Genomic DNA, 27,854 nt, shown 5'->3' on the forward strand with positions numbered 1-27,854 from the left:
CTCTTCAAGGACGAAATGTCCCACTGTGGATCCGTCCTCACTGCGCCACTGGCACAGACGAGGCGGCTGTCTCGCTCTGCCGTCTATGTTCCACGCTTCGCTGGATTTTAAACTCCCGCTCTGTGTGCGTTAACGATGCCACCGGAGATGTAATCCCGCCGCTGTGGTGCAGCACTTGTGGGCTGGGACTGGTTCCTCCTGCTGCCGACTGCGTCCCTGATGCACCACCGAACCCGGAGGTGACTCCCCTCTTCTTCCCCAGGAATGCGAACAGGACAGCCGGCCCCAGTCTGAGGAAAGCCCCGTAGTTAGAGACAGGATGACAGGATCCCTCTCCGTCCCAGGCCGAGGTTTTTCTCTTGTCCAAATACAGACCTAAGTTTNCTAGAATCCGTCTCCTTTCCTCCCAGACTTGGGGTTCAGAGTCCTTTGGCTTCCACCCTTCTTTGGTTGAGAGGTGCGGGAAGTACGGAGCCCCCTACTTCTCCCCCATGTTGCCCCCCCCCCCCCGGGCCCTCCAGCACAGTTTGTATACGACACTGCTGACGAGTTCTTCCGTCCCCTTGCAGCCTGTGTGGCGGTGGTATCCGTGATCGAACAGCTTGCTCAAGTTCACAACTCCACGGTGGAGGCCTCGATGGAGAGACTGTGCAGCTACCTTCCTGGTAAATAGAGAAGGGTCATGTGGCTGTGGGTCGGCTTTGTTGTCTCACTATGACTGAGTTAGTTATGTGAGTTGATATTCTTATGGGGCTCATAGAAACTAAACACACACACACACACACCACTCGAGGCAATTTTTTCCCCAGACATTCATTTTCCACCATCGCAGAATAAGGTTGTTAAGGATATTTAGGGAATAAAATGTAGACTGGCCAATTGTTTCATGTTTCACATTTGTAATGATTTGACCCATTGGGGTTCATTGCTTTAAGTACCAAGAAAGTCAAAATAATAAAAATGGATAATTTTCAATGATTTGTGTTAATTTAACCAAATGTAGATTCCTAGATACATGCACAGCCTTACCCACACAGAGCTTTATGTAAGTGGAGAAGACAAGTGATCTTAAAAACAACAACAACAGGAAAATAATCTGGAAACATTCCATGGATTTGAATTGGATCTCAATAAATTCATCTTACCCATTCTCCAAAAAGTAAGGAATGGATTGATGATGTACACAAGTTGTATATTTCTCTTTCAATCTCCACAAAATTGAGAAAATATTGATTCTATTTCCCTTATAGAATAGTATTAGGTGAGCAGTCACAGTGAGTAAACTTCTTTGAGAGTCAAATTGTCATTCCTTTAATGTGAAGAAACAAATCCATCAAGGATGAATTTTTTCAGAGGAAGGAGGCTTGGCTCCTGGTGATTGTGTCTTTGGTTTACGTAGCATGCCATGCCAGTAGTCCCACAGCATTTTCAGAGGATTTGTTGCATTCAGTCACAATATGCATCCACAAGCTAAATGTCTTGGAATTTAATCTAAAGACTAAGAGAGAATAATACACACACATGTGTTTACAATGTCCCAGATTGATCATTGCTAAAATTGTGACTTATTTACATCATCTTTCCCTTGTGGAATTAGACTGTGGCAGATAAACTAGAAGCACCCTTTGGCTTCCTCTCTCTCCCAGTTCCATTCTCCTTCCATCTCCCCAGAGGGAACCACTCGCATAAGCGTGATGGGTATTGTTCTTGTCAAAAGCGATACTTTCACATTCACTTGTATGAATACGTAAACAATGTATGGTATTGTTCCGTGGGTAATCTTTTAACTTTTTTTTGGAGGAAACAAATCAAACGTAGAAAACTGCACAAAATAAATATATAACTTTATTAGTTATTAAAATGTGAATACCCTTGTTAACATAGCCCAGGGCAAGAAGGAACAGATAGGTAGCTACTCTAGAAGCCCCATTCCATCATAAATGCATTCTTTTACCTAAAGGAACCACATCCTGAATTTTACTGTACTCATTTTTTTGCATTGCTCTGTAGTTTTATTACCCAGGTGGGCATTCGCTACACCCTAGTCTTGCCTACTCTTAACGTTTTTCATATGTCAAGCCCTGGGATGTCTGGGTAGCTCTGTTGGTTGTTTCTGCTCAGGTCATGATTCCATGGTTCTTGGAATTGAGCCCCGCCTTGGGCTCTTTGCTGACAGCATGAAGACTGCTTGGGATTCTCTTTCTCCCTCTCTCTCTGTCTCTCCCTTGCTCGTGCTCTGACTCTCTCCCAAAAATAAATAACTAAACATTTTAAAAAATATTTTTGGTATGTCTCTTCAGTTCGTTTTAATCTCTAACTTTCCTTTCCATCCCTTCCTTTCCATTTAATTTAATTGTGGGATTTGCCTTGTAGAGTTTCCCACAGTCTGGATTTTGCTGATTGTTTCCCTGTGGTATGATTGAATATATTGCTCTGTGTTCTTTATTTCCTGAAAATTGCAGCTAGATCCAGAGGCTTGATCAGACTCCAATTTGATTTCTTTGACAAGACTATAAATGGTGATATTTTCTTTCATCAGGAGGCCATTATAAGTGGCTTTCTCTTTTTTCTTTTTCTGACATTAGCAGCTGTTGATGCTCACTAATCAAATCTGTTAGTTCACTGGGGGTTGCAAAATGATGCTATTCTAATATATCATTTTATTATATTTAGTGGTGGAAGTACCTTAGAGACACTTTGCCTCATCATCATCATATTAAAACTTTTTGAGTTTATTTATTTTTTGGGAGGGCAGGGAGAGGCAGAGAGAGAGAGAATCTTAAGCAGGCTCCACACTATCAGCGTGAAGCCCAATGCAGGGCTCAAACTCTCTAACCATCAGATCATGACCTGAGCCAAAATTCAGGGTTGAACACTTAACCGAATGAGCCACCCACGTGCTCCCATCATATTTTAGAGATGGGTTTTCCTCCCAGTCCACAATGGTATTGTTCATAGTAGGAAAGGCAGGATAAATGCCAGATTCCTTTGCTCTACTTGCCAGTTTTCAAATGATTCGTTGCCTTTCTATTAGTGTCCCATAGTAGCCAATTCGTTTTCTTTAAAAATATCATTCCGAGCTCTTAAAATTTTGCATATTTGATGAGTTTGGGTCTATTTCAATTATTATCCTTTCCTAACTCAAATTGTCTCATGTTTGACCAGTAGGAAGTTCCTCACACTAGCTCCTGAGTCCTTGCGATATGAACCTAAGTGACCTTTGATAGCTTCCTCACTGATTAGTATGACAAGATGCCCCAGCCCTGTCTTATACATTTCCAGTGCCAGGCTTGAAACCAGTCATTTCCCTGAGGAATGCTGGTTTCTGTTAGTGGGAAATTGTATTTTAAGACCACAATCTGAGTACATAGGAATGTTCATTGCTACTGAGTTGGTCATTCTTTGTAAGCCTCTTCAGTAGACAGTGATAGAAAAAATACATATAATTACAAATATGTATACATACATTTACCTATATTATATATGATTTTAAGGTAAAATGTCTCATGAGGTCATACTGACACTTCAAAGTCAAATTCAGGCCTACAGGATTTTTTTTTCCAGCAGGATTTTCTTCTTAACCTCTCCTGTATCAGATCTGTATCTCCTTTCTGCACTCAAAGTCCTAGTTCTCAAGGACAAAGGGATAAAAATATCCTATAATTACTCATTCACCTATCCATCATTACACATATAACAGTCTCTGAATATCAATCCTAGTGCTGCTACCATTAATATACATTATAATCACTGAAAGCAATCAAAATTGTTCTTTGCATATACTCTTCCCATTTCTCCACCCTTGGTAATCATTGCCCTCTGTGACCTGAGCATACAGGTGTTCCATGCCATATCCATTCCCTTCTCACCCCCAGTCAGTCTCAGTCCCATCAGCAACTATTTGATTGATGTTCACCTTCAGCCCTTATGAGGATGACTCTCTAGCCAACTTGTCGTCTACAACTCATTCCTCAGGAAGGGCTCATGGGAACAATATTCCCTAAATTCTTGCATGTTAATAACAAGCTGCCTGTGCCCTTTACACTTGAAAGTCAGTTGTTTTTCTGGATGCATAAATCCTTGCCACACAATTGCTTTCCCTAAGTATCTTAAATGTGTCTTTAAAGAGCCTACTGATAATAAAGTTCCGTTTACTTGCAAACCACTTGCTGGTTTTGCCTAGAAGTTCAAAGGACGTTTTTTTCCTCTCTTCTATAAAATTCAGTCATCCAACTAGAATATGTTTCAGTGTTGGTTGTGGTATATTGATGTTCTCAGGCATGCAATGTGCTCTCAAATTTATTTTTTAAATAATTTCAGGAAAGTTTACTTGTTCAGTTTCCTTGATTTAGTTTTCTTTTTCAGGGATTTCTAGTATCTATATTTTGAATCTTCTTTGCCTAATCTTGATATGTTGCCTATCCCTTGAATACTACTCTCCTTTCATTTATTGTTTATCTTGAAAGTTTTCTCTTTTCCTTCCTTCCTTCCTTCCTTCCTTCCTTCCTTCCTTCCTTCCTTCCTGAGAAAGAGAACACACAAGCAGGAGAGAGGGGCAGAGGGAGAGAGAATCTTAAGTAGGCTCCATACTCAGCACAGAGCCCTACTCAGGCCTCAGTATCATGACTATGAGATCATGACTTGAGCTGAAATCAAGAGTCAGATGCGCAATTGGCTGAGCCACTCAGGCACCCCAGAAGGTTTTGTTTGTTCACCTTGTGTTTTTCTTAAGACATTAGACCTTGTATTCACTTCTTGTCTTCATTTTGGTTTAGACTTCATTTCTCTTATAATCTTGTATTCTTCCTTGTGTTCTTTTAGTCCATGTCCAGAATTATTCTAATTCTGATTTCTGTTGTTCTTTCATGACTTAAAGCATTTTATTAATGCTTCTTAGCTCATTTTGAAATACTATGTTATGTTTTAATCCTTTTTTGGGCTTGACATTCTGGCATGCTTTTGCCTCTCTATAGGGATGGGATTTTGTTCCTTATTCTTTTTTTTCTTATAATAACTTTGTATGGGAGTCGACCTAGATACATTTCTGTTGCTCATTTTTATGTGAAATTAGTTTTCCAAAACTCTTAAAAAGAGAAGTGGTTCAGGGTATGTTTCTAAATGCACAGAACTTTATCTGTTGTTCTTATGTAGTGCTAAAACACACACACAACCACACAACCACGCACACACACATACACTCACACATGGGAGCGTACTTTCGGAGTTTCTGACTGTTTCCCTGCCCACTTTTGTCTGGATTTTCTTTCCTTTGCTTCTGTCCAGCTCAGTTTTGTTGCCAAACCCAGCAATTTCTCCTCAGCATGGACGCGATCCTGAGTAGGTCAGTTTATAGAAATTGCAGATGCCTGGCCATGCCAGCCCCTTAGTCCTTCTAACCCAGAGCCCCTTGTAGTTATCTGCTATCACAGTGGCCACAGCCCCTCCCCGTCTCAGCTGCTGTTGTTTAATTGGCCCACCATGCTTCCTAGGCAATACCTAGGTACTATTGGGGGCTACCCCTATTCTCAGGTTTATCTGGTATTTTATTGCTTTCCTTTACTTTCTACCCCCCAGATGTTGATAACCCACACATCTTGTGGCTGTGAGTGGCTTATCCTTGCCTAATTGTGTTTTGGGGTTTGTGGAGATACCCAGTTTTGTTTTCTTTTTAGGGCAAGTAGTGTTGCTTAAAGATGAAAGGCTCAGCAAAAATCCTACTTCCCAGATTATCCTCTCCCAATGTACTAGGAAAATGTAAAACATGGACCAAGATTGCTGCTATGCAAGGTACCATCCTAGCTCCTTCTGACTCACCACGAGAAATTTCAGAGTCTGCTAAGGTGGAAAGTCAGATTCTGGTAAAATACAAGTTGACACTTTCCCAAGGGAAGCAAAGTTGGTATTTCAGTTTTCAGTGGTGGGTTTCCTTTCAATGGGAGGAATTTCAAAGGGTTAAGAATGGTGCTTGAGGTTATTTTCATTTTATTAATTAATATTTTACCGCTGGATAGAAATAAGGTACTCCGTTCAGCTAAAAGACTCTTTCACTTGACATACATAAAGCCATGGTGGACAATCTGTTTCCATTTTATAAATGTGGAAAACAGTGTGTAGGATGGTCACGCGAACTATAGAGGGTGACAAAGATAGTCTGTCTCTGAGCTCAGGATTTCTCCTTCTTGAAAACGAAATGGGCCTGAGCCATAGTGCCTATTTGTGTCCAATACTGCTTTCTGTCTGGTGTGCCAGGAGAATGAGGGGACAGAGGAAATGAAATTACACACTTCAACACACAGTTATTATTTTTAAATAGTATTGCTTTTACCTCCAAAGCAAAACAAGTTCAGAAGACATAACCTTAGCAGTCTGAAAGCATGTAGGCAACATTCTTGAGAATAATCACTCAGTAAATCAAGTTGGTCTTTCCTTGCCTGGGAAGACGATTTTTTTGAATTGTGCGAAGCTTTCCTGACCTTCAGTTTCACCTGCTGCTTTTGCCTCTGGCTCTCATTAGTAAACACCTTGGAAGAATCTCAGAATTGTTAATGGAAAAAATGATTAATGGAATCATTCTCACTAGGGGTCAGCATACTCATATGCCCTGAGAGCCTAGTTAGAACTTCACCTTCTTGGGTCATCTATGCAAAAATCTTATCTTTGTGGAATATGATAGTTAAAAACTCATGTAGATTTAAAATGAGGAAGGCAACTCTCCTCACATTCAATAGATTCTGAAAGCCTACAAGCAAACTAGAATACACAGACACAGAACTAACTCTGTGGTCAGTTAATCTCTCTTTGCCTCAAATTTCACACCAGTAACTAGTGTATCACAATACTCACCAAACCTGAGCATAAATAAAATGTCCTAAGTGCATTGAAATGCATACTACAATGGGCTTTTGGAGTAAAAATCTAATGTCTTAGTGAACCATGCAATAGATCTGTGATCTGGGGCCTTAAGCACTCTAAACTTTAATGTTCCTCCCTGTAGAATGAGAGTAAAAATAAACACTCTTTCAAAAGGTTCTTATGAAAAAACTTCTTCATGGAAAACATGAAGGTTGTTGTGATTTACAATGTAGAATGTTCTGGGTTTTATTTACACATACAGGTGTACATCTAATGTATGATGACTGCTTAGTTGCTCCTTTTTTACCCTCCTTTGCCATTGAGAATGGCCACATTTTTTTTCCCTCCTATGCTGTTCCAAGTCTGCTTGACTCTGTAGAAATTAAATGCTCTGTACCTTCCTGGTCACCGATGGTTTAACTGTATATATTTTATATCTGATAGGTGACTAGCAATATATAGGTACCAGTCTTTTCTGGGGTTGTATAAGTAACGACGAGGTGACATCTGACCATGCCAACTGGGCCCTGTCTGGCTTGCTCTGGAAACTTTGGATATCTTCACTCTGTACCTTTCTGTGCTGATCTAGAATTTAGCTCTCAAGGGGCCATCTCCTGTTCCACACTACCCATTGCTCCAGGAGCCTCTCACTCTTAACCATCACAGAAGCCATCTGAGAATGATCACTGAATCTGTCTGAGAAATGGATCATTTGGAGGGTCCTGCTCAGAGAGCAAGGAGAAACTTGCAGCCACTCAGTTCAACTTGAGCAAAACAAGGTTCTAATAAAATACACACACACACACACACACACACACACACACACACACACACACCAGCATCTCTTATTGTACCAGAAAGAAGATGAATTTTCTGTCTTTCAAGCAGTACTGCAAGAATAAATATTGCTGAGCTTTCGGCTCAACTAGTTCTACATTAACCATACTTGAAAATGGCTTCCAGAGTGCTTTGCCAATTCATGTCATTTTCAATATCTGTTACATAATTCTCCAAACTTCCTAGATGATCTAGTGAAGGAGACTGAATTCCATTCCCACACTTTTCAGATGAGAAATTGAAACCCAAAAGGGGTAAGTAATCAAAGGCCAGAAGCAGGCCTGTGAATGCTGAAATCAGGTCTCTGAGTCCCATGACACTCTCTGCTGCAACTCCCCTGTAAAGGAGCACCCAGGGGAAAGAGAGGTTCTTATTTTAGAACCGTTGTATTGAGGAAGCACCTGGATGACTCAGTTGTTTAAGCGTCCAACTCTTGATTTTGGATCAGGTCATGATCTCATGGTTGTGTGATCGAGCCTGGGTTGGGCTCTGCGCTGGATATGAAGCTGCTTAAGTGTCTCTCTCTCTCTCTCTCTGGCCTTCTGCAATTCACCCAGTTAGAATGTATACTTCAACAGCTTTTAGTATATTCTCATACATGTGCATCCATCACCACAATGAATTTTAGAACATTTTCATCATACCAGAAAGGACCCTCACGCCTCTAAGCTGTTCTTATCTATCCTCCCTAGGCCTAAACATGACTAACCCATTTTCTGTCCCTATGTATTTGCCTCTTATGGACATTTCATATCAATGGAATTATGTTTCTCTTATTTAGCATAATGTTTTAAATGTCCATCCATGTGTGGCATATATCAGACCTGCATTACTCTTCACAGCTGAATAATATTCTATCGTATAGATATAGCCCATTTAGTTCATTTATTTGTTAATGGGCATTTGGGTTGACTTGTTTCCACTTCTTGGCTATTTTAAATAATGCCACTATGAATATTTATGCACAAAATTTTGTGTTTATATATAATTTTTATTCTTTAGGGTGTATACCTAAGAGTGGACTTGTATCATATGGTAATTCTATATTGAACCATTTAAGGAACTATCAGACCATTTACCAAGATAGCTGCACCACTTCATGTTCCCACCAGCAGTATATGAAGTTTCTAATTTCTCCACATCCATATTTGCTGTTATCTGTCATTTAAAAATAATTTATTTTTGAGGGACAGAGCATGAATGGGGAAAGGGCAGAAAGAAAAGGGACAGAGGATCCAAAGCAGGCTCTGCACTGGCAGCAGTGAGCCCAAAGCAGGGCTCAAACTCATGACATGAGATCATGCCTTGGGCCAAAGTTGGACGTTCAACCGACTGAGTCACCCAGGCACCCCCATTATTTGTAATTTTTATTATAGCATATCATAGGAGGTATGATGTGGTATCTCATTGTGGTTTTGATTTGCATTCTCTTAATAGCTAAAGATATTGAGCATCTTTTCATGTGCTTATTGGCCATCCATATATCTTCTTTGGAGTAAATCTATTCAGATTCTTTCTTCAGCTCTTTGGTACAATTCACCAGTGAAGCTGTCTGGTTCTGGGCTTTTCTTTGTGGGAAGCTTTTGATTACTAATTTGATCTCTTGCTATAGGTCTATCTAGATTGTCTATTTATTTTTGAGTCAATTTTGTCAGTTTGTCTCTCTTGGAATTTGCCCATCTCACATAGTTATCTAATTTGCTGTCATGAGATGTCATAGTATTCCCCCATGGTTCTTTTCGTTTCTGTAAGGTCAAAGTGGGGATATCATTTTAAGTTTCTACTCACAGTGTGTTTGAAGTCACTGCTTTACTGTAGAAAATAAAGTTCTTTGAATAGATGTATTGTAATATAAAAGTAATATTTACATTATTACTAGTGAGTAAAAATTAAGTACCAGAGAGGGTTTCCCATACTTATCCTATTCTTTCACTACCATCCTCTCCAAACAAGGTGTGGGTAGCCCAGTTTGAGATGAGCATGATGAGATAAATTCTCACCAGAGAGATTCCTATCTCTTACCAGGACAACCCATCTGTCCTAATTGTGCTAAGGTCCTAATTCTCAAGGTTCCACATTTGACTTACAAACTGGAAAAACAGGACCAGAGAGCAAACAGGCTTCATTGTGCAAACAGATCAATCCACAAAGCACCCCTGTACTCTCACAATGGAGAGGAAGAAGATTGCTTTGTTACTGTGTGTGTGTGTGTGTTTGTGTGTGTGTGTGATCTCTGGTATAGATGGCAGTGCAGGGACATTTTGACCATCTCCTTTTATCTCTAAATAACCAAGTGAAATCTTTTTTCTCAAATAAACACCAGAAAAGAGTATTTTTTAACAAAGCTATATTTGAGATTATTTACTTTAACATGAGTCCTGTTTCTTTTATTTCAACAAAGGAGATCTTCACCAATATTCAGATATTCCTTGCTGTACAAAAGAAAATAAAACCCCCAATTTAACTGTATTGTTTTAACAAACTGGTAATCTTTATCATGTACAGTAAACAAAATGGCATTCATATAAACCTGAAATAATGAATACATTAACTGTAACATTTCCCTCAAACCCTTATAATTAATCACTGGAATCAATGATAAATTCATCATTCATCATCAATTCTTAGTAAAGATGATTATATTTAACTCATGTGTTAAATTCATCAGGATAAAAAATAATCTATTTCCCCTTCTTTATTTTTTCTTAGAAAAGTTATTCTTGAAGACGACCTGCTATTTGGTGATAGAAATGTTTGGACCAGACATCATAAAGCTGTGAGTATGCCGGCACATTGACCTGAGTCAGTGCCGGGACATGGGCGAACAGGGACGCTGGGAGACAGCTGGCTCCTCTGCCCACACAATGTACTCACTGCACAAGGACTTGAGCCGTGTTCCTGTTCTTGTTAATAGAGGAACATTCAGACCTGATTCAGATCCTCTATCACTTGAGGCAAAGGCTCCCCTTGAATTACCGTGTGGCATCTGGCTCAATTTCTCCTCAAGAGCCTTTCGGAAGAAATTTTACCAAGAGGTGACCGGATCCTCCTGTCTAGACCCAGGGATTTGGCCCCTTCTCCTGAGCTTCCCACAGTGCACTGGTTTTTCCCTTCAATCCCAGCTGTGTTCCAAGGTCACGTTCTTCCTAGGTCTTCTCCCCTCTCCTCCTTCATGGGTTTCCTGGCCCCTCTCTACTTCCCTAGCCCCAACTCTTGCCCCTCAGGATCCCCTGCGTGCACCATTATAATCTGTCCACTTTCTTCTTTCTCTTCTCTTTCTTTTCTTTTTTGAGCTCAGGGGCACTCGATGGGAAAAATCCTATTCCTTCTTGTTTATGACATTTTCTCATCAAGGATCTATACATGACTTTCTTATACTTATTATTTACTTAGTTAGTTAGTTACTTTGAATAATGTAATTAGCATCCAAACCTACCACCCAAAACTAAATCTAGGACCTTGGTTGTAATTTACTCTACCATCTGGTCCCTCTTTCATTCATTCTCATGCTTTTTTCCACCCAGGTCATAAATCCCATGGTCATCTTTCTCTTGTTTTCTTCTTCCTATAGTTTTATTATATATGTACATATACTTATGTTAATATATTATGTTATATACATATTTATGGATAATATATAAGAAATATGTGTCAATATGTAATCTGGAAAATTAATCTTAATGAATTGAGATGTTGATGATAATAATTATAATTAATGGTAATATATAATTGCATAAGATAATTAGAATTTTAATATATTTATTATACATATTTCTTTAACATAGATATTATTTTAGTCATTTCTTAAAGTTTTGAAGACAGTATCACATTGTAATCCTTTGGGACCTACCACTTGGGTTTATATGTCTTCTAGGGTTCATCCATAATGTTGTGTCATTGCTGTAGTTCACTCACTCTGCCTGTGTAGAATATTCCACTGTATCTCTACAAGACTCTATTCTTCTACAAGACTCTATTCCTTCACTCTCCCATTGATGGGTTTTTGAGTTGTTGATTGGCTTTCTATCTTGTGAATGGTGTTACAATGAACATTCTCCTGTGGTTCCTCTTTTATATGCCATTAGCCTCAAAGTAGAGAGGCTCAGAGGCACCATTCCCCACAACTAGGTAGCCTAGAGCTGTGGAATTTTAAAGACAAAAGGAATTTAAAATTATAAAGTCCAGGGTGGTAATCAGTGCTTGGTCATGCTGTGCACCTGCCCCTATTATATATATCTGACTCTATTATGGTAAATCATTTCTCATGAGCCACTGAGTACAAGTGTTTGGAAGGCAGGGACCCTTTCTTTTTAGCTCATACTTCTATTCCTGTCACTGCCTCCTAACTGGACTCCAGGCCTGCCCATTAGCACAAGTCAATAATCCACATTCTAGCTGCCCAAGTATCTTTTAAATACCATACTAATACGGCACTAGCAAAATTCTTCAGTTTCCACACTGTTTGCAGGATTCCTTAGCCACATACCCAAGACTATTTATAAATCAGTTCCTGAGGGCATTTTCAGACGCATCCTTGGCTGTTCCACAGCACACCACATTCCAAACCACTTGTAACTTCCCACACACACCAGGGTTTTTTTTTGCTTCAGGACCTTTGCATAAGATGTTCCCCCTGCTTGACTCATCCAAAACCTCTACCCCAGACAAATTCTGCTTCTTTAGACCTCAGCTCCAGGGTTACTTCCTCTGGAAGCTTTCCTGACTTTAGCACTTAGGGTGGGATAAGACAGATGATATTCCCACCAGCGTCAACACACACACACACACACATGCACACACACACATACACATACCCGCACTGCTAGCATCCTGTTCAAACCCATAGCACAGCACTTACCACATCTGTTTGTAATTTAATTGTCTATTTACTTTTCTGAGTTGCTAACTAGCTTGAAAGCCTTCTGAGATGCATTTCTTTCATCTCTGTATCTCCAGATCCTTAGCAAAATACTGAATATATGGAAAGAAGGAAGGGAGGGACGGAGGAGGGTAAGAGGAGGGCTTTGTATCTTCAGGGCTTGAGTCTTCAATGTATATTGAAGACCTTCAGTAAACGTTTGTTGAATTAATTATATTAAAAGAACAAAATTATCACTATAGATGAGCTATGACTTGACAGCTCCAAAGAAATTGCTTGGACATATTAAAGCAGGAAAAGAAAAGCTTTTTAGCCTATTCATTGAATCTGCTTATATACCTAGTATGAGCTAGGTGTTCTGGTGGAAATGCCAGCTTGGCAGAGAGGTTCTACTGGGCGAGATCATGGAACCTGAGAAGTACATGGAAAAAGTCAAGAGGATAAAGAGGGCAGTGCATGCAGATACCCAAAAGGGGGCGCCAGAGATTAGCTACCAAGTGTGCTGGGAGTGAAAGGGCTGTGGCCTGGGTTTATTGAGAAACTCATGGCTCTTCCATAGCTGGCTAGAGTGGCTTTAAGACAAAGATGAGGGGCGCCTGGGTGGCTTAGTCAGTTAAGTGTCTGACTTTCGCTCAGGTCATGATCTCGCGGTTCTTGGGTTCAAGCCCCGTGTCAGGCTCTGTGCTGACTGCCAGCTCAGAGCCTGGAGCCTATTTCGGAGTCTGTGACTCCCTCTCTCTCTGACCCTCCCCTGCTCACGCTGTCTCTCTCTCTCTCTCTTAGAAAAAAAAAAAAAAAGACAAAGATGAGAAGAATGGGCCCAGTAAGCCACCAAAACAGGGCCACTCTCTGAAGAGGTGGTGGGGAGGAGAGGACATTTTTTCCTTTGTGATGACTCAGAGTCCGGAGACCACTAATTCTCAGTAGTAGGGGGTGGGCCATTTGAAGAAAGACAGTAATAATAAATGGTCTCCCTTTGTGGTTCTTCTACCATTAGTTTGGTTTGCAAGGAATTTTCCAGTACCTGTGTTCAGTGTTTGCTGATAGACATTTCTCTTCTTATGGTGTGCTTTTATTACAACTTCTTTGAATCAGTCACATACAGTTTGGGGTTGATATAGGTGCTGAAAATGACAACCTTATGATTTAGTTTTACCTCAGTTTCAGGCTTCCAGTATTAAACATGTTTTCTAACCCAGAGGGCATCCCTCCTCATTATTTCACACCAGTCAGTTGTCAATGATTCATGGACTAATTATTCAGCAATTATATTTCCTACCCATAAGCGAGCCACAGGATGTTGTTGGGAAGTGGGACACCTGAGCACTCAGGCATATTCCCCCAAGAACCTAGATCCTACAGGGAAGGGCTACTCCCAGGAGTGGCCAATGCCAGACAGGTGCTGGGTCCTCCACTACCTGGCCTTGACGTCCATTATGCCGTTGGTTGCCAGAGCAAGGCTGATCCTTGTCTCCTGTACATCGCACCTTACTTCCTGGGATTTATTTACGCTTTCCTCTAAATCATAAACTCTTGTATCTAAACGTGGGAAGTCTCTGAGATCATAAGGGGCCTAAACTACTAACATTTTTTAGGAAAAAAATGTGAAACAGGGTCCATAACATAGTACACATTAGATGTAATTAATGTGTTTTTAGACAACAAAAATACAATGTAATATCTGTGCCATTCACAAGATAATTACAGCAGTCCCCCCTTATCCAGAGGGGATACATTTCAATACCCCCCAGTAGATGCCTGAAACCAGATAGTACTGAACTATATATACTATTTTTTCCTATACATACATACTTGTGATATAGTTTAATTTATAAATTAGGCACAGGAAAAGATTAGCAACAGTAATAAAATAGAACAATTAAACAATACACTGTAATAAAAGCTATGTGAATGTGGTCTTTCTCTTTCTCTCTCTCTCTAAAAATATCTTATTGCACTGTACTCACCCTTCTTCTTGTGATGATGGGAGATGATAAAATGCCCATGTGATAGGATAAAAGGAGATGAATGACATAGGCATTGCGAGGTAAGTTAGGTGGCTATTGACCTGACGATGTGTTAGAAGGAGAATCATCTACTTTCAGACGGTGGCTGACCACTAGTTATGGAAACCATGGAAGGCAGAACTACAGGTAAAAGAGACTACTGTACAAGATTTATACAAGTGAATAAATTTATAGTACGCTGTTGAGTGTGGTCCAGAAATAGGATAAAAGTGTTAAGTTGCATAAGGAAGATCTTCTTTCAATGCTGTGAGTATATCTCTGTGACTAAATATTAATATATAAACTTTCTTTGAAAGTAACGTCAAGGGCTAAATTTGAGAACTTTCATGTGTGCAAGTCCCTGTCCTCACTCCCTGCCATAGGCTGTTACTCTGTCTGTTAACCCTGACCTTGCTCCCTTCTTTTGATTTATGGTGATGATCATCATCATTGACTTCATTCTACCATGATCTTAATTAAACTTGTTAATTAGCTCTGCCAAATGTGTTGAAGCCTCCTCCCTCCTCCCTAATCCCCTACCACATGCCTCATTCCTGCACACCTCTATACCTGCAAGGGTGGTAAACGGAAGTAAATAAAAAAGTGACCATTTTCGTCTTTTCGCTACTATGGGAAAAAGAAAACAATGTTGGGTGGAAATGGATATTCTGAATTTGGAGATTTCCTAAGGATTTCACATCTGTGTGTTGCCTAGGCTTTCTGTCCCACAGTTGGTAAAGAGCACGTGTGCTATTTTGCCACTTCTTTACATTCTTTACACTTCTTGCACATTCTAATGGTCTTACACTTGTCTGGATTTAGGAGGCTCAGCATTTTCTATTCTTGTCCAAAGGAGTACTTCTCACTTTTAGTCTTTTGATGATAAAGCTCTGATCTTAGAGGACTCTGGGAAGAATATGCCTGTTCCTCTCTCCTATCCTCAATGTAGAGACCACCATCCTGTCTGTGGGGTCCTCATTTCCACTCACATATTCAAGTTCACTTACTTGAAATTGTGTTCTATTTGCAGAGAAAGAGAATAGGTCCTGGATATCATATGATTAGTTAGTGGTCTTGGATTACCACAGATGGGATATTGGCTGTAAGGTTTAAAAAAAAAAAAAAGTTAAGCAGAGCCTATTTATCACCGTCTTGAGTCCACTAAATATCAAACCCCCATAAAGACAGTAGTCATCAGTTAAATAAATGAACCATTAAGTTGAGAAAAGATGTGTGAAAATGGCCACCTTCTCCTGATTTACTGACCCTTGGTAGACATTAGTTTGCTAATGGACTTCATCTGCAACATACAGCTTGCCCCACAACTTATAAGATGTGGCCTTCTTTTATATTTTAAGTTACCTTCCCCTCCACCTCTCATGAAGGAACCAAACCGTGGGGCCAAACAGATGACTCTCTTTTTCCCTCTTAACTCAGGTACTCAAAAAAGCTGAAGAAGCCATCCATCTTACCAAGTCTCAGACAAGGATGGAAGCAGGACTTAGAAGCTACCAGGAATACAGGGGCACATTCTCCTCAGCCTTCCTCACTGCACACAATGGGTTCTGACCCCTGAACCCCATCCTATAGATTAACTTTCCAATTGCTCAGTCCATGTGGCAGAAAATGACATTACAGTCCCAAGTTACTCTAGTTTCTGTTATTCTGGAACAGCTCAGAATGAGGTTGAAGTTTTTAATACCAATTCCAAATTCCCATAAGAGAGAATCTGACTGATCCTACTTGAATAGTCATCCAATGAGGTCCAATCAACTGGCCAAGACATAGCAAGTACTACACAATTGCTAGGAATCTGCCCCTGTGGGTGAAGGGGAACAGTTAAATGATCATGTGAGCTGGGAAGAAATCCTAAAAAGCATCTTCTAAAATCTAGAACTGTGTTTCTGAGACTAGTCTCCGGATATTACCAAGCTATGTTTATGGATTCTTTTTGTTGTCTTGGTTTGGTTTGGGTTGGGTTTGAATCAATGATTTATTGGGTAAAGTTGCTAAAAACCCATGCTCTATTTGTTCCTTCATTTGAAGCAGCACATTGTACTCATTCTTCTTGGTAAAAAGAGTTTTGGGAGTGTCAGGTAGAAAATGAATATGGAAGGTTTGTGTTAGCCCCTTCAAACTAGACATAAACCAAAATGTTTAAAGAACATTTTCCTTACACCATCCTGGGTGTGGAAAGTCAAGAATATTGTATTTTCTCCCATAAGGTAAAGAAATATGTTGATTTTATTATTTTTAAAAATATTTATCCGTTTTTCAGAGAGAAAGAGAGCATGCACACATACGAGCAAGGGAGGGGAAGAGAGAGGGAGACAGAAGATTTCAAGAGAGCTCCATGCTGACAGTAGAGATTCCAACACAGGGCTCAAACTCACGAACCGTGAGATCATAACCTGAGCCAAAGTCAGACGCGTCACTGATTGAGCAACCCAGGATCCCTGGGAAATATATTTATTTTAAAGGGAAGCAGATGATTTGGATTATGCCTAAGAAAATAATTTTAGGTGTTTAAGGCTTTATCATAAATGACTTTTAGTGAGCTTTAAAATATTCCTTCCATCAAATTATACCCCTGTCCATTTTTTTTTCCCCAATTTTATTTGTGGCTTCTCCTGAAAAGAATCACAGTGCCCAGGTGAGAGGCTGACCACAGCTCAGTGCTGTTCATGCCCCCTTCCCACCCCCAGGACCTTCTTCCAAACAGAAGAGAGAGCAACGTGGCAGGAAATCGTTTTGATCCGCAGCTACTCGGGGCTGGACTCAAAGACCATGCTAGAATCCATTCTGGGGATTTACTTTCCTTTGAAATCGGTTCTATTTCCTAAATGCCTGAGAGATCTTAAATAGCCTTTGTTTTGTCCTATTTCCCTCCAGGCTTAGCACGGATATGAATGCTGATGTGGTGTGTCACACCCTGGAGTTTTGTAAGCAGGACCCTGGCCGACCATTGTGTCATCTCTATCCACTTCCCAAGGTGAGTGGGTTTTCGCTTTGAATGTCAGATTACAGTGACACGCAAGCCCTTTGGAAATATAAAGGGAGGTTCAGCTTCACTGCTCAGCGGTTGGGGACAGAGAGAGGCAAGATGACATTTTCAATTACATCATGTGAAATAACATTCCCCAGTTTCAGCCCAGACCCCCATCCCATGCTGCCAAAGACTGTTTTGGCTACTTAACTATCATAGACTAATCTAGAGCTGCGCTGGCAGTAGGTGGGAAATCTAACCAGCCAAGAAGAGGAGAGCTTAAATCTCTTTCTACTATTTAAAAAAATCAAGCAGATCACCTTCACAGAGACTAACTCATCCAGTTTGTCCAGGACTTACTTTCTTGGGATAAGCACTGAAGTCCCACATCCTGGGAAAACCTGAGCCGTTGGCCACCCACGTCTGAGCTCAATTGTCCTCACCCATAAAATGGGTATACTAAAATGCCTAAAATACCTCCCTCATAGGTTTGTTGTGGGAAGGAGATGAGCTAATACATCCAAAATGCTCAGCACAAACCTGCTACATTAAAAAGTGTGGATAAAAGTGGTAGCCAATACAATTATTATCGATATCATTATTATTCAGAGGTAGCTGTGCAGAACCCTCTGTGTATATTATATCATGTTGGACAATTTTAAGTTGGAATGCAGGTAGACAGGGCTGCACAGGTTGACACACTTCTCAGCTCACATTCTGAATGAAAGCATAATATTAAATTCAGTTCCGCCTCAAAGTGTTGAGTTTTCAGAAGCTTCCTGTAAAAATAAAATTAAATAATAAAATAAAATAAAATGCTATGCCTCCTGTCCCAGAATTGTAGTTTTTCTGTGGATTACACAATAGGTTTCTGTTTTATATGCATTTTCCCTTTTATTCTCATGGAAATAAAGTACATTTAACACTTTGTGGCCTGAACTAATGAACCCAATGGTGCTGCCTGACATTAACCATCATAATCCTGTCTCCTTGAAAGGGAAGAAAGAGATTCAAATACCTGGACCATGTGTGCATGCCATGGTCCCTCAGTCATCGACTCAGTGCCAATTAAATTTCCCCTAATTCCACTGGAGAAGATTTGGAATCCACTGGTTTCTAGAAGGGAGAGGCACTTTTAATTAAAAAAACTTTTTTTTCATGAATTCAAATAGCATGCAAATATTGTATCATAATATTCGCTATTGGATAATGCATGGAGGAAACTATGTCTCTATGTACAAAGGCAAGCGATATGGGTTTTTTTCATCTCCTGAAATAACATCACATTATATATACATCGCACCCACAGTTATACATAGTCACAAAATGTTCAACTTTAAACTATCCCATGTAAAACGACATTCTGTATTTTCGTACTCTGTGGAGTTTATCCTCGAAATACCATTTCCTTGTCTTCCCACCTCAACACCCTGTGCAATCCCTGATTCGGGAGTGTTTCACCCTTGCTGGCTGGGATGGGGTGGGAGGGTTTCACCCCAGAACTGCTCATCTTGCAGCCTCAGCAGAGCATGCTCCCGGGTCAGCTGGCCGTTTTCAGGGTCGCTATTCTGGACCTTCCCCCTCCTCCTCAAACCCCCCTCATTAGGCTCCATCTCCACAGGCACCCTGGAGAAGTGGGTGTAAATGTGAGCAGCTCTCCTCTCTTCTGCCTCCAAGGTTTCTTTAATAGCAGCAACTGATATTTACTGAGGACTCACTACGCTGTGTGGCACTGTGCTTACACTTCACGTTATTTAGGCCCCCAAACAGTTCTGGGATGGAGGCACCGGTATTCATGATGACCCCTTTGTTAAAGTTGCAGAAACCCGGTTGAAAAGGTTATGTAATCTGCTGAAGGTCACTCCCTTAGGAAAGACTAGAACTGGGATTCATATCCTTCTCCTGCTGACAATGGTTGGTTTAGTCTCTTGACAATTGCCTGCGTTTCTGAAAATCCTTCTTGGGGTGTCTCTTCACATCAGCCAGCTGAAATCCTACCGTCAACATCAAAATGTTGGATGTTTTCCTTTTAAGTTTTAAATAAATTATTATTATTATATTGATTTTTTCAGAGTTATGATAATGTGCTATATATAATTTTCCCCCTTAACATTATACTTTGAGTGTGTATTTTTTTAATGGTGGACATCAGACCTTCTTTTTCATTTCCAGGGCACACAAATTACACCCACAAAGCAGATGTGAATTAGTGGGTAGAATTACCTACCTACTAAAGATGTAAATAATTTCCAGCCTGCTGCCAGAAGCCCCCTCATGACTCTCCCAGTCAATACCCACCCCTAAAGTAGCCACTGTTCTAATATCTATCACCACAGATTAGTTCATTCATATAAAGTTCTGCCCTTCAACATCATATAAATGGAATCATATGGTATGTTCTTCTCTGTGTCTGGCTTCTTTTGCTTGTAAGGTTCATCATGTTTTGGGTGTGTAATGGTATCCCTGCGTGAAGGGATCCCACAGTCATCCTTAGACGCCACTCCTGCTCTAGCTTCCTAGTTAGTCCAACCAAATTCTGCTCTCACTTGCTTTCCACAAAATTTTCCACACCAATGCCAGAAAGGCCTTTCCATGAGGTACATTTGATCTTGTCACTCCACCTCAATGCCTTTATGTGGAAAGCATTTTCTCCTTCTCCCTCATCTTTCAACTTGATGGACTTCCCATCATTCAAGTCTCAGCTTACATGTTGCTTCTCCAGGGAGTCCATCCCTGACTCATTTTACATACCCCTCTTGTCGAAGCTATTGTACTTCCCTCCACTGAACCTGCCTTGTTTTAAATGATATACCCGGGTGATTGCCTGTCTATCCATCTTTCCCACTGGGGTATAACGTCCAGAAAGACAGACTCAGCCTTGCCCTCCACTATACACCCAATGTCTAGGATGGGCCTCATACATAACAAAGAAATATTTGTTGAATGAATAAACAAAGTGCCACTAACTTCTCATCTGCACCCCTGATGGAAATTCTGGTTTCCCTTACTTCGTGGACACACTAATTTTCCCAGAGCCTGTCTCTCACCGTATTATTTCCCAGCTTATGATCTCAATATTGCTTACCCAATTAGGTACACATTTTCTTTTCTTTTAATTTTAATTAATTTATTTTTTATAGTTTATTGTCAAGTTGGTTTCCATATAACACTCAGTGCTCATCCCAAGTGCCCTCCTCCATGCCCATCACCCATTTCTCCCTAATTAGGTAGAATTTTCACCTAACACTTCAGGATTCTCCAAAAGCCTTCCTGGACTTCCACTATTGTCCTTCTGGATCCCTTGCTGCAGCCAAAGTGGAATGATTGGCTCTCTCTTGCGCTCACCTTAACCTTCCTCCCTCTGCACCCTTGTTCTCAATCATCCCTTCCACCCAGGATGCTCTGTCAATACCAGAGCCATCCTTCGAGCTCATGTGTCTCTCACCTTCTCTGTAGAATGATTCCTAACCTTCTCTACAAAATTTTAACTCTGCTCTCCTCTGTCATCCTAAATACCTTTTCAAACAGTACAATGTGCCAGTGTTGCCCTATAGGCTTTATGTATATGAATCATTTAATCTTATGAAGTAGGTATTGTTGTTGTCTGCATGTTGTAGAGGAAGAAAGTGAGGCCCAGAGATATGAAAATGTGAAGTTCACATAGATTTTCTTATTCAGATGGGCAGCACGTCTACCTCTTGCCCATCCTTGCTGCCTCCATTGGGCAAGGCACATGTTTGGTATCTGGATGATATATCAGCACTGACCTTGATGTGTGTGATCTCATTCAACAGTGCTCTTGTGGGGCAGGGGTCTATTTTACAGATAAGGAAATTGAGACCGGGAGAAATGAACAGGTTACACAGCTAATAAGTGACAAAAAGTTTCAGCCCTGGGTCTGTTGGTCTTGAAAGCCCGAGTTCTTCCCCACGGTGCTCTATGCCTCACCGCTCCTCCTGGGGTAGAGTTACTTTTAATTGAACCACTGCTCCTGGGCCAGTGATTCCTCACAAGCAAGACTCTGCACCCTCAATGTCCTGCTTTGCATGCATTTCTGATTCTGGTAAAATACAAATAAAGTGACTCAAGTCATTGCCCCTGTGAAATGCATGCTGCAGGGGGTAGGGAAGAAGGGGGTCTTTCTGCTCCAGGGAGCTGGTGGGGCAGAACCCAGCAGTGCAGGGCAACTGTTAGGATCAAAAGGAAAAGTGGAATCACATTTAGGGATCTCAGCAAACTGTGAATTCATCATCTACAGCGCAATTGACATTCCAAGCCCACTTTTGGCCAGTCCTTTAGCCACGGCTCATACCCTTGTCTAGTGTGTGCTCAAAATGGCAAACGCCATCCGTGATTAACAAAGCAGGAAACAATCTATAGTGTTCAGCAGGCACCAGGAGTGGTGTGGGGCAAGGGAAGGTGAGAGGAAGTGGAAAGAAGGACAAGACAAGCCTAGGAAAGGAAAAGAAAATCGCAGACTGCATTGTAAAGACCAGCCAGATAGTTTTGTGTTACCTACTTTGAAGGGATTATTTATACACTCCTTTATATTTGCATACAAAAGAAGGCATTGCCTGCTGCTGGAATGTGTGTGTGTGTGTGTGCTTGTACGTGTGTATGCATGTGCATAAGCAGAAATTGGACACTGAAAATTGAATGTGATTCCTTCATGTGTACCTTGAATCGTCTCTTTTAGATCTGTGTTGAAGTGCACCCATTGGGCTAAGAGGAGAGCCTCTTCGGCCTTATGCTGCTCCCTCCTGGGTCCCCTAATGCTGAGATGCTCAAGGCACACCCTATATCGTGCAACAGACGCCCTTCCTAACCACCCCTGGGCTGCAGGGACATGCTACATTCACAGATATCTCAAAGGCATACTCAAGACCTACTTCACACCACTTTGATGTACATTAAAAGAGAATTATATTCAGAGTGTGTGCTCTAGTGGAGATAGATTCTCTTTATTTCCCCAGGGCCTCCAACCCATTTAAAGTGCTGTGAGGCAGTGAGAGGAGGGAGTCAAGAATGACTTTGCTTTAAGATTCCATTCTACCAGTTGTGCTTGTTCAATGTAAACATCACAGGTAGGACAAGGGGCCTTGAGCAAAGGAAGAGAGGTAGCCGATCTGAGCTTTATTTGGGAAAGGAAACATAGATAGACATATTTATCCCTGGTGAAGGATAGTGGAAGGGAGGCTGGAAATGTGGACAAGGGGCAGATTGGAAGGCCAAACTGAAGAGTCATTTAGATACGGAGTAAAATTTCGGTATACTTTGCTATTTATTTCACATAATAAATTTTAAGTACTTGAAATCAGTAAATCAGAGTATTCATATATTTCAAATACAAAAATTCATAAGCATAAGTAAAATGTAAGCATACTGACACATACATTCAACATACTCTATCAGTGATGTCATCTCTGAGCCATGAAAAAGTTCCCAGGTATTTCTCATTTGTCTTCATCTTCCTATCTCCTCTTACACAAATGGTGATTCTAATGCAGATGCCATATCAATACCAATTTTAAAAATTATTTTAGGGGTGCCTGGGTGGCTCAGTTGTTTGAGTATCCAGCTTCGACTCAGGTCATGATCTCATGGTTCGTAAATTCAAGCCCCATGTAGGGCTTTACACGGATAGCACAGAGCCTGCTTCAGATTCTGTCTCTCTCTGTCTCTGTCTCTGTCCCTGTCTCTCTCTCTCTCTGCCCCTTCCTGGCTCGGGCATGTACTTACACTCTTGTTCTCTCAAAAATAAATGTTAAAAAAATTATTTTACAAAATAATAAAATAAACCACCATGAGGGAGAACCATTGCCTTAGGAAAGCAATCCAGACTTTGAAATGGCCTTTCCCCGGGTGAGTCTGACTGCTGCAGGAGCCAGAGATTTCCAGTGCTGAGTGTCGGGGAGGGAGGCATAGACAGGGAATTCATGTTTCCATGAGACCCAAATTACCAGGAAGCTGACATAAAAGGGTTTGGGAAGGAGGAAGTTTTCACTCTTTTTATGAGAAAGTGTCCCATGACAAATTCTTGTTGTTTAACTGAGAAATAAAGCGGATCGCAGGAACTTAGTTTAATTTTTTAAACATTAAGTGTGAATTAAAACATCTGGTGTCTCTTTTGATTGAAGATCTCAGGTAGTAAGGTTTAGGAAAGATTACAAATGGATAGGAAGTAGAACATTTTCTAAGATTCATGAGTCACTAAATTTCACTCTGTACAATCACCAGTGCGCTTCTGTTCATAATGATGAGCTTAGTTAGCTCTGTGAGCTCGCACCGTGCTTCTAGATGTGTTATCTAATCTTCCCCAAGCTTTTTAAATGAGTCCCTTGGAGTGTGTGTGTGTGTGTGTGTGTGTGTGTGTGTGTCTTTAGGTAAATTTCTCTACTCAATCTCTGTTTTACAAGATCCAAATCTCTAAAGTCTACCATTGTCCTCTCAACATTATAATTGTGACTTGCCTTTTTGGGGGGCTAATATGTGCACAGAATATACAAATGAATTCAGTGCTCTCAGCTTGACAGAATTTCTGTGTCAAACAAGGAAGAAAAAATTACTTCCTCTGTCATCATCACTACATTGGAGCCTCCATGGCTAGTATCATTGACAATGCTAGCAAAATAATAACTCAAAACTTATACTAAATAGAAATAATTAAGCTTCTTTTCCTATCTCCTTGTCTAGTCAACCTCTCCAACTTATATGTGCTTTTCCTTTGTTCTCCACCCTAACTCTGTACAGTATGTGAGTGTTTTCTTACCCATCCAAGCTTAGGGGAAACAGAATATTAAGTAATAAAGAAGTCGTTTTTGTGATCACCAGTTTAAGGTTAAAGAAATTTCCTTCTTGAATGACGTCTGATCTTCAACTGTGACTTGGCAAACTATTAGACAATGAAATGTTACTTGTGAAAGGAACATACGTTGCAGGGAAAGAGTAACTTACAATTCCAGAGCATTTTTGTGTGTGTGCTGCCTCAATACTCTGAAAGAGTTAATAAAGTTTTGCAAACTACCTCACTTAATAAACTCATATTTGTGCCTAGAAGACGATCATATCATTGGCAACTGAAATTGGAAATAGTACTAGAGTCAAAAGAGTCTTGGGTGAAATTGATAAGTTTTTAAGGCATAGGCAGTCATTCATCTGTTCTCACAATATACCTTTATTAAGCCCCCATCGTGTGACATGCACACATTCACTGCTGAAAAATAAAAGGAAATGCAAACACAATTTAAAAAAAAAAAATTTAATGCTTATTTTTGAGAGACAGTGATAGAGCATGAGTGGGGGAGGGGCAGAGAGGAGGGAGACATAGAATCCAAAGCAGGCTCCAGGCTCTGAGCTGTCAGCACAGAGCCAGATGCAGGGCTCAAACTCACAAACCGTGAGATCATGACCTGAGTTGAAGTCGGTTACTTAGCTGACTGAGCCACCCAGGTGCCCCAATGCAAACACAATTTAAGTTGCTACACACATACCAAAAGCTGGCCTAGGTACTTGTCATAGAGCATCTACAGTTCTTCCCCACAGGCAAGCTTATTTTATTATCTTAATTTTACAGAGGAGAAATCCAAATCCAAGCAAATTGTTGGTTGTGGAGTTATTTGACAATGTTTTTCAAGTTCCTATTTAAACATCTCAGGAAACTTTGAACAATGGAGATAAATGACAGGGGAATATGTCCTTCTAGATGTGGAAGAGTCAGCTTCAAAGGGAACAGAATATACTGCCTAAAAATAAACCCCAATGAGTTCTTGTTTTTGATAAAAATAACATTTCAAATCAGTGGAACTACACTGGCTTAGTCACTCGATGGAAGTAAAGACTAGCCGTTCAGAAATAAAATTTAAGCTCAATGTTTATCTATTTCTCATAGCAAAATAAATCCCAAATAAATTAAAGTTTGAATCATTAAAAATGGAACCATAGAAGAAGAAAACTCTGAGCGATCTTATTCGTAATTTGTGACACAAAAGTTGCATATGGAAATGTGAATACATCTGACTAATAAAAAGCCTACCATACACAAAGTAAAAAAAAAAAAAAATTGTAAACTGAGAAAATGCTCTTGTAATATGCCACACAAAGAATTATTTTTCCATAATTCAAAGAGCTTTTATAAAATCAAAAAGAAAAAAAAGTGAGCAAAGTCCACAAACAATTAGTTTACAGAAAAAGAAGATCAAAGGACCAAAAATGTAGGAGGAAATACTGATCCTTTTCTCATAATTAACAAAGTGAAAATTAAATGAGATTCCAACTATCTCTTATGTCTTTTGCCTCCACAAAACTCTTTGAAGGTCATTAGATAAGAAATTATCGCAGAAACAGAAAGGCTGTAAATATCAGAGACCACTGAATTAAATTGCTCCCTGAAGACTAGAAGGATTAAAACTCTAGCAGAATGGAGGAAAGCATTAGATGCTGTGCTTGGATGTATGGGCTACTGTTGAATCATTTCTCTGGGCATTTCACGGTACCTTGATAGAGATTCCATGCTGCATTTCAGTGTAAGCCCATATGAGGAATCTTGGAGAATTTATCTACTTAGACTTCTTTAAAGACTAATCTGGCAGTCATTAAACTCATAGAGATTTTATATAATGCAAATTTAAACTACCCTTTCTGAGGGGCGCCTGGGTGGCTCCGTAGGTTAACCTTCCCACTTTGGTTCAGGTCATGATCTCAAGGCCTGAGTTCCAGCACCCCCACTGCCCCTGCCCCACTAGGCTCTGTGATAACAGCTGGAAGCTTGGAGCCTGCTTCGGATTCCGTGTCTCCCTCACTCTCTGCCTCTTCGCCACTTGCACTGTCTTCTCTCTTTCTCTCTCTCTCAAAAGTAAATAAACATTAAAAAAAAATTTTTTTAAGTTACCCTTTCTGATACGTAGAAGAAATGATCCCAAGAAAGGTACTTATATAGTACTCAAGATTTGATAGTGTTTCTTGCCTTCTTTAAAAATGTTTTTAAAAATAAATATTTCTCTCTTCATAATATGCTTCTTTCTTCCCTTAGCTCAAGAAAACTAATGTCAGAAAGAAAGAAAGAGAAAGAGAAAGAAAAAGGGAGGGAGGGAAGGGAGGAAGGAAGGAAGGAAGGAAGGAAGGAAGGAAGGAAGGAAGGAAGGAAGGAAACAAAGAAAAGAAAGGAAGAGAAAGAAAGACTAATGACTCTAGTGAATGTGAATAGTTCTAAAAGATATGTTAAATTTTGAGGTTTTAACCAGTGATCTCCCAATATCTACTCTTGGTTCTCATCTTCATCTAATTAGTCATCCACATCAGAACTCAGTTCAGAAGTCATATCCTCTATGAAACGTTTCCTAGTGCCCTAACTTAAGCCAGACCCTCCAGAATTTCTTGCCTTTCATCATAACCCCTTCTTTCAGAACATATTACAATTATAAGCAAACAATTGCACAATATGCTAAATAATTATAAAATTATTGTTTAACATCTGCTCCAAGATATAAACTCCATGAGAACAGATAACCTAGCTGTTTTATTCCCCAAACACATGCTGTCCCCTGCAATTTCCCCAAAGCCGAGCACACCCCACTGCACTTATTAATCGCTTACTAAGTATTTGTTGAATGAACAATGTGGTACACAGAACAATGCCTCCTAAAGAGGTCTACTTCCTAATCCCCCGAATCTGTGAATGTTACCTTACACGGCAAAAGGGACTTTGCAAGTGTGATTAAGTCAGAGATCTGTAGATGGGGAAATTATCCTGGATTATCTGCATCAGCCTGATGTAATTAAGAGGCAGGAGGGTCAGAATGTGTGAAGGAAATATGGCGACAGAAGTGGAGTGATGGGGCCATTGGCCAAGGAGCGAGTGCAGCCACTAGACACTGCAGATGCAACAGATTCCCCCTGGAAACTGCAGACCGTTAGCCCAGCTGACACCTGGTTTTAGCTTCCTCAGACTCATTTCAGACTTCTGATCTCCACTCGGTTGAGATGCTAAATTTGTGTTGTTTTAAGCCACGATAGGAAACTAATACAAATTAATTGTGAAACATTGGACAAGACGTATCTAGCAACCTGAATGCAAACCGAATAGTAGTAAAGTAATAATAATATTAATAGATTATGTTGCAAAGCAACTGTCCTAAAACAACCCAATGACTGAACCACACTCAACGTCGAAATAACCCAATTATTTGCTAGAAATCATATATTTAAGAGTAGGAAAATCTCCTGTAATAAGAATAGGCCAAAGAGTCCAGCACAGGAGAGCATCTGCACGTGCACAGACACTAGGGAAGAAATAGTC

At 40.3% G+C, this 27,854-nt stretch overlaps 1 protein-coding gene across 4 annotated transcripts in view; it reads left to right on the forward strand.

The window, feature by feature from the left end:
* Positions 1–27,854, forward strand: part of AOAH (acyloxyacyl hydrolase) — a 165,617-nt gene that overhangs the window by 24,206 nt on the left and 113,557 nt on the right. For 3 of the 4 annotated variants that reach the window (XM_077775418.1, XM_077775419.1, XM_077775421.1), the window contains exons 2-4: positions 570–665; positions 10,399–10,465; positions 17,467–17,566. In XM_077775418.1, the coding sequence (XP_077631544.1) occupies positions 570–665; positions 10,399–10,465; positions 17,467–17,566 (263 nt within the window). Of the gene's footprint in view, positions 1–134; positions 240–569; positions 666–10,398; positions 10,466–17,466; positions 17,567–27,854 lie in introns of those variants that run through there. The other variant, XM_077775420.1, reaches the window with a different exon arrangement.

Source organism: Crocuta crocuta, unplaced genomic scaffold (genome assembly GCF_008692635.1).
Source record: "Crocuta crocuta isolate KB4526 unplaced genomic scaffold, BGI_CrCroc_1.0 scaffold197, whole genome shotgun sequence".
Classification (NCBI taxonomy): domain Eukaryota; kingdom Metazoa; phylum Chordata; class Mammalia; order Carnivora; family Hyaenidae; genus Crocuta; species Crocuta crocuta.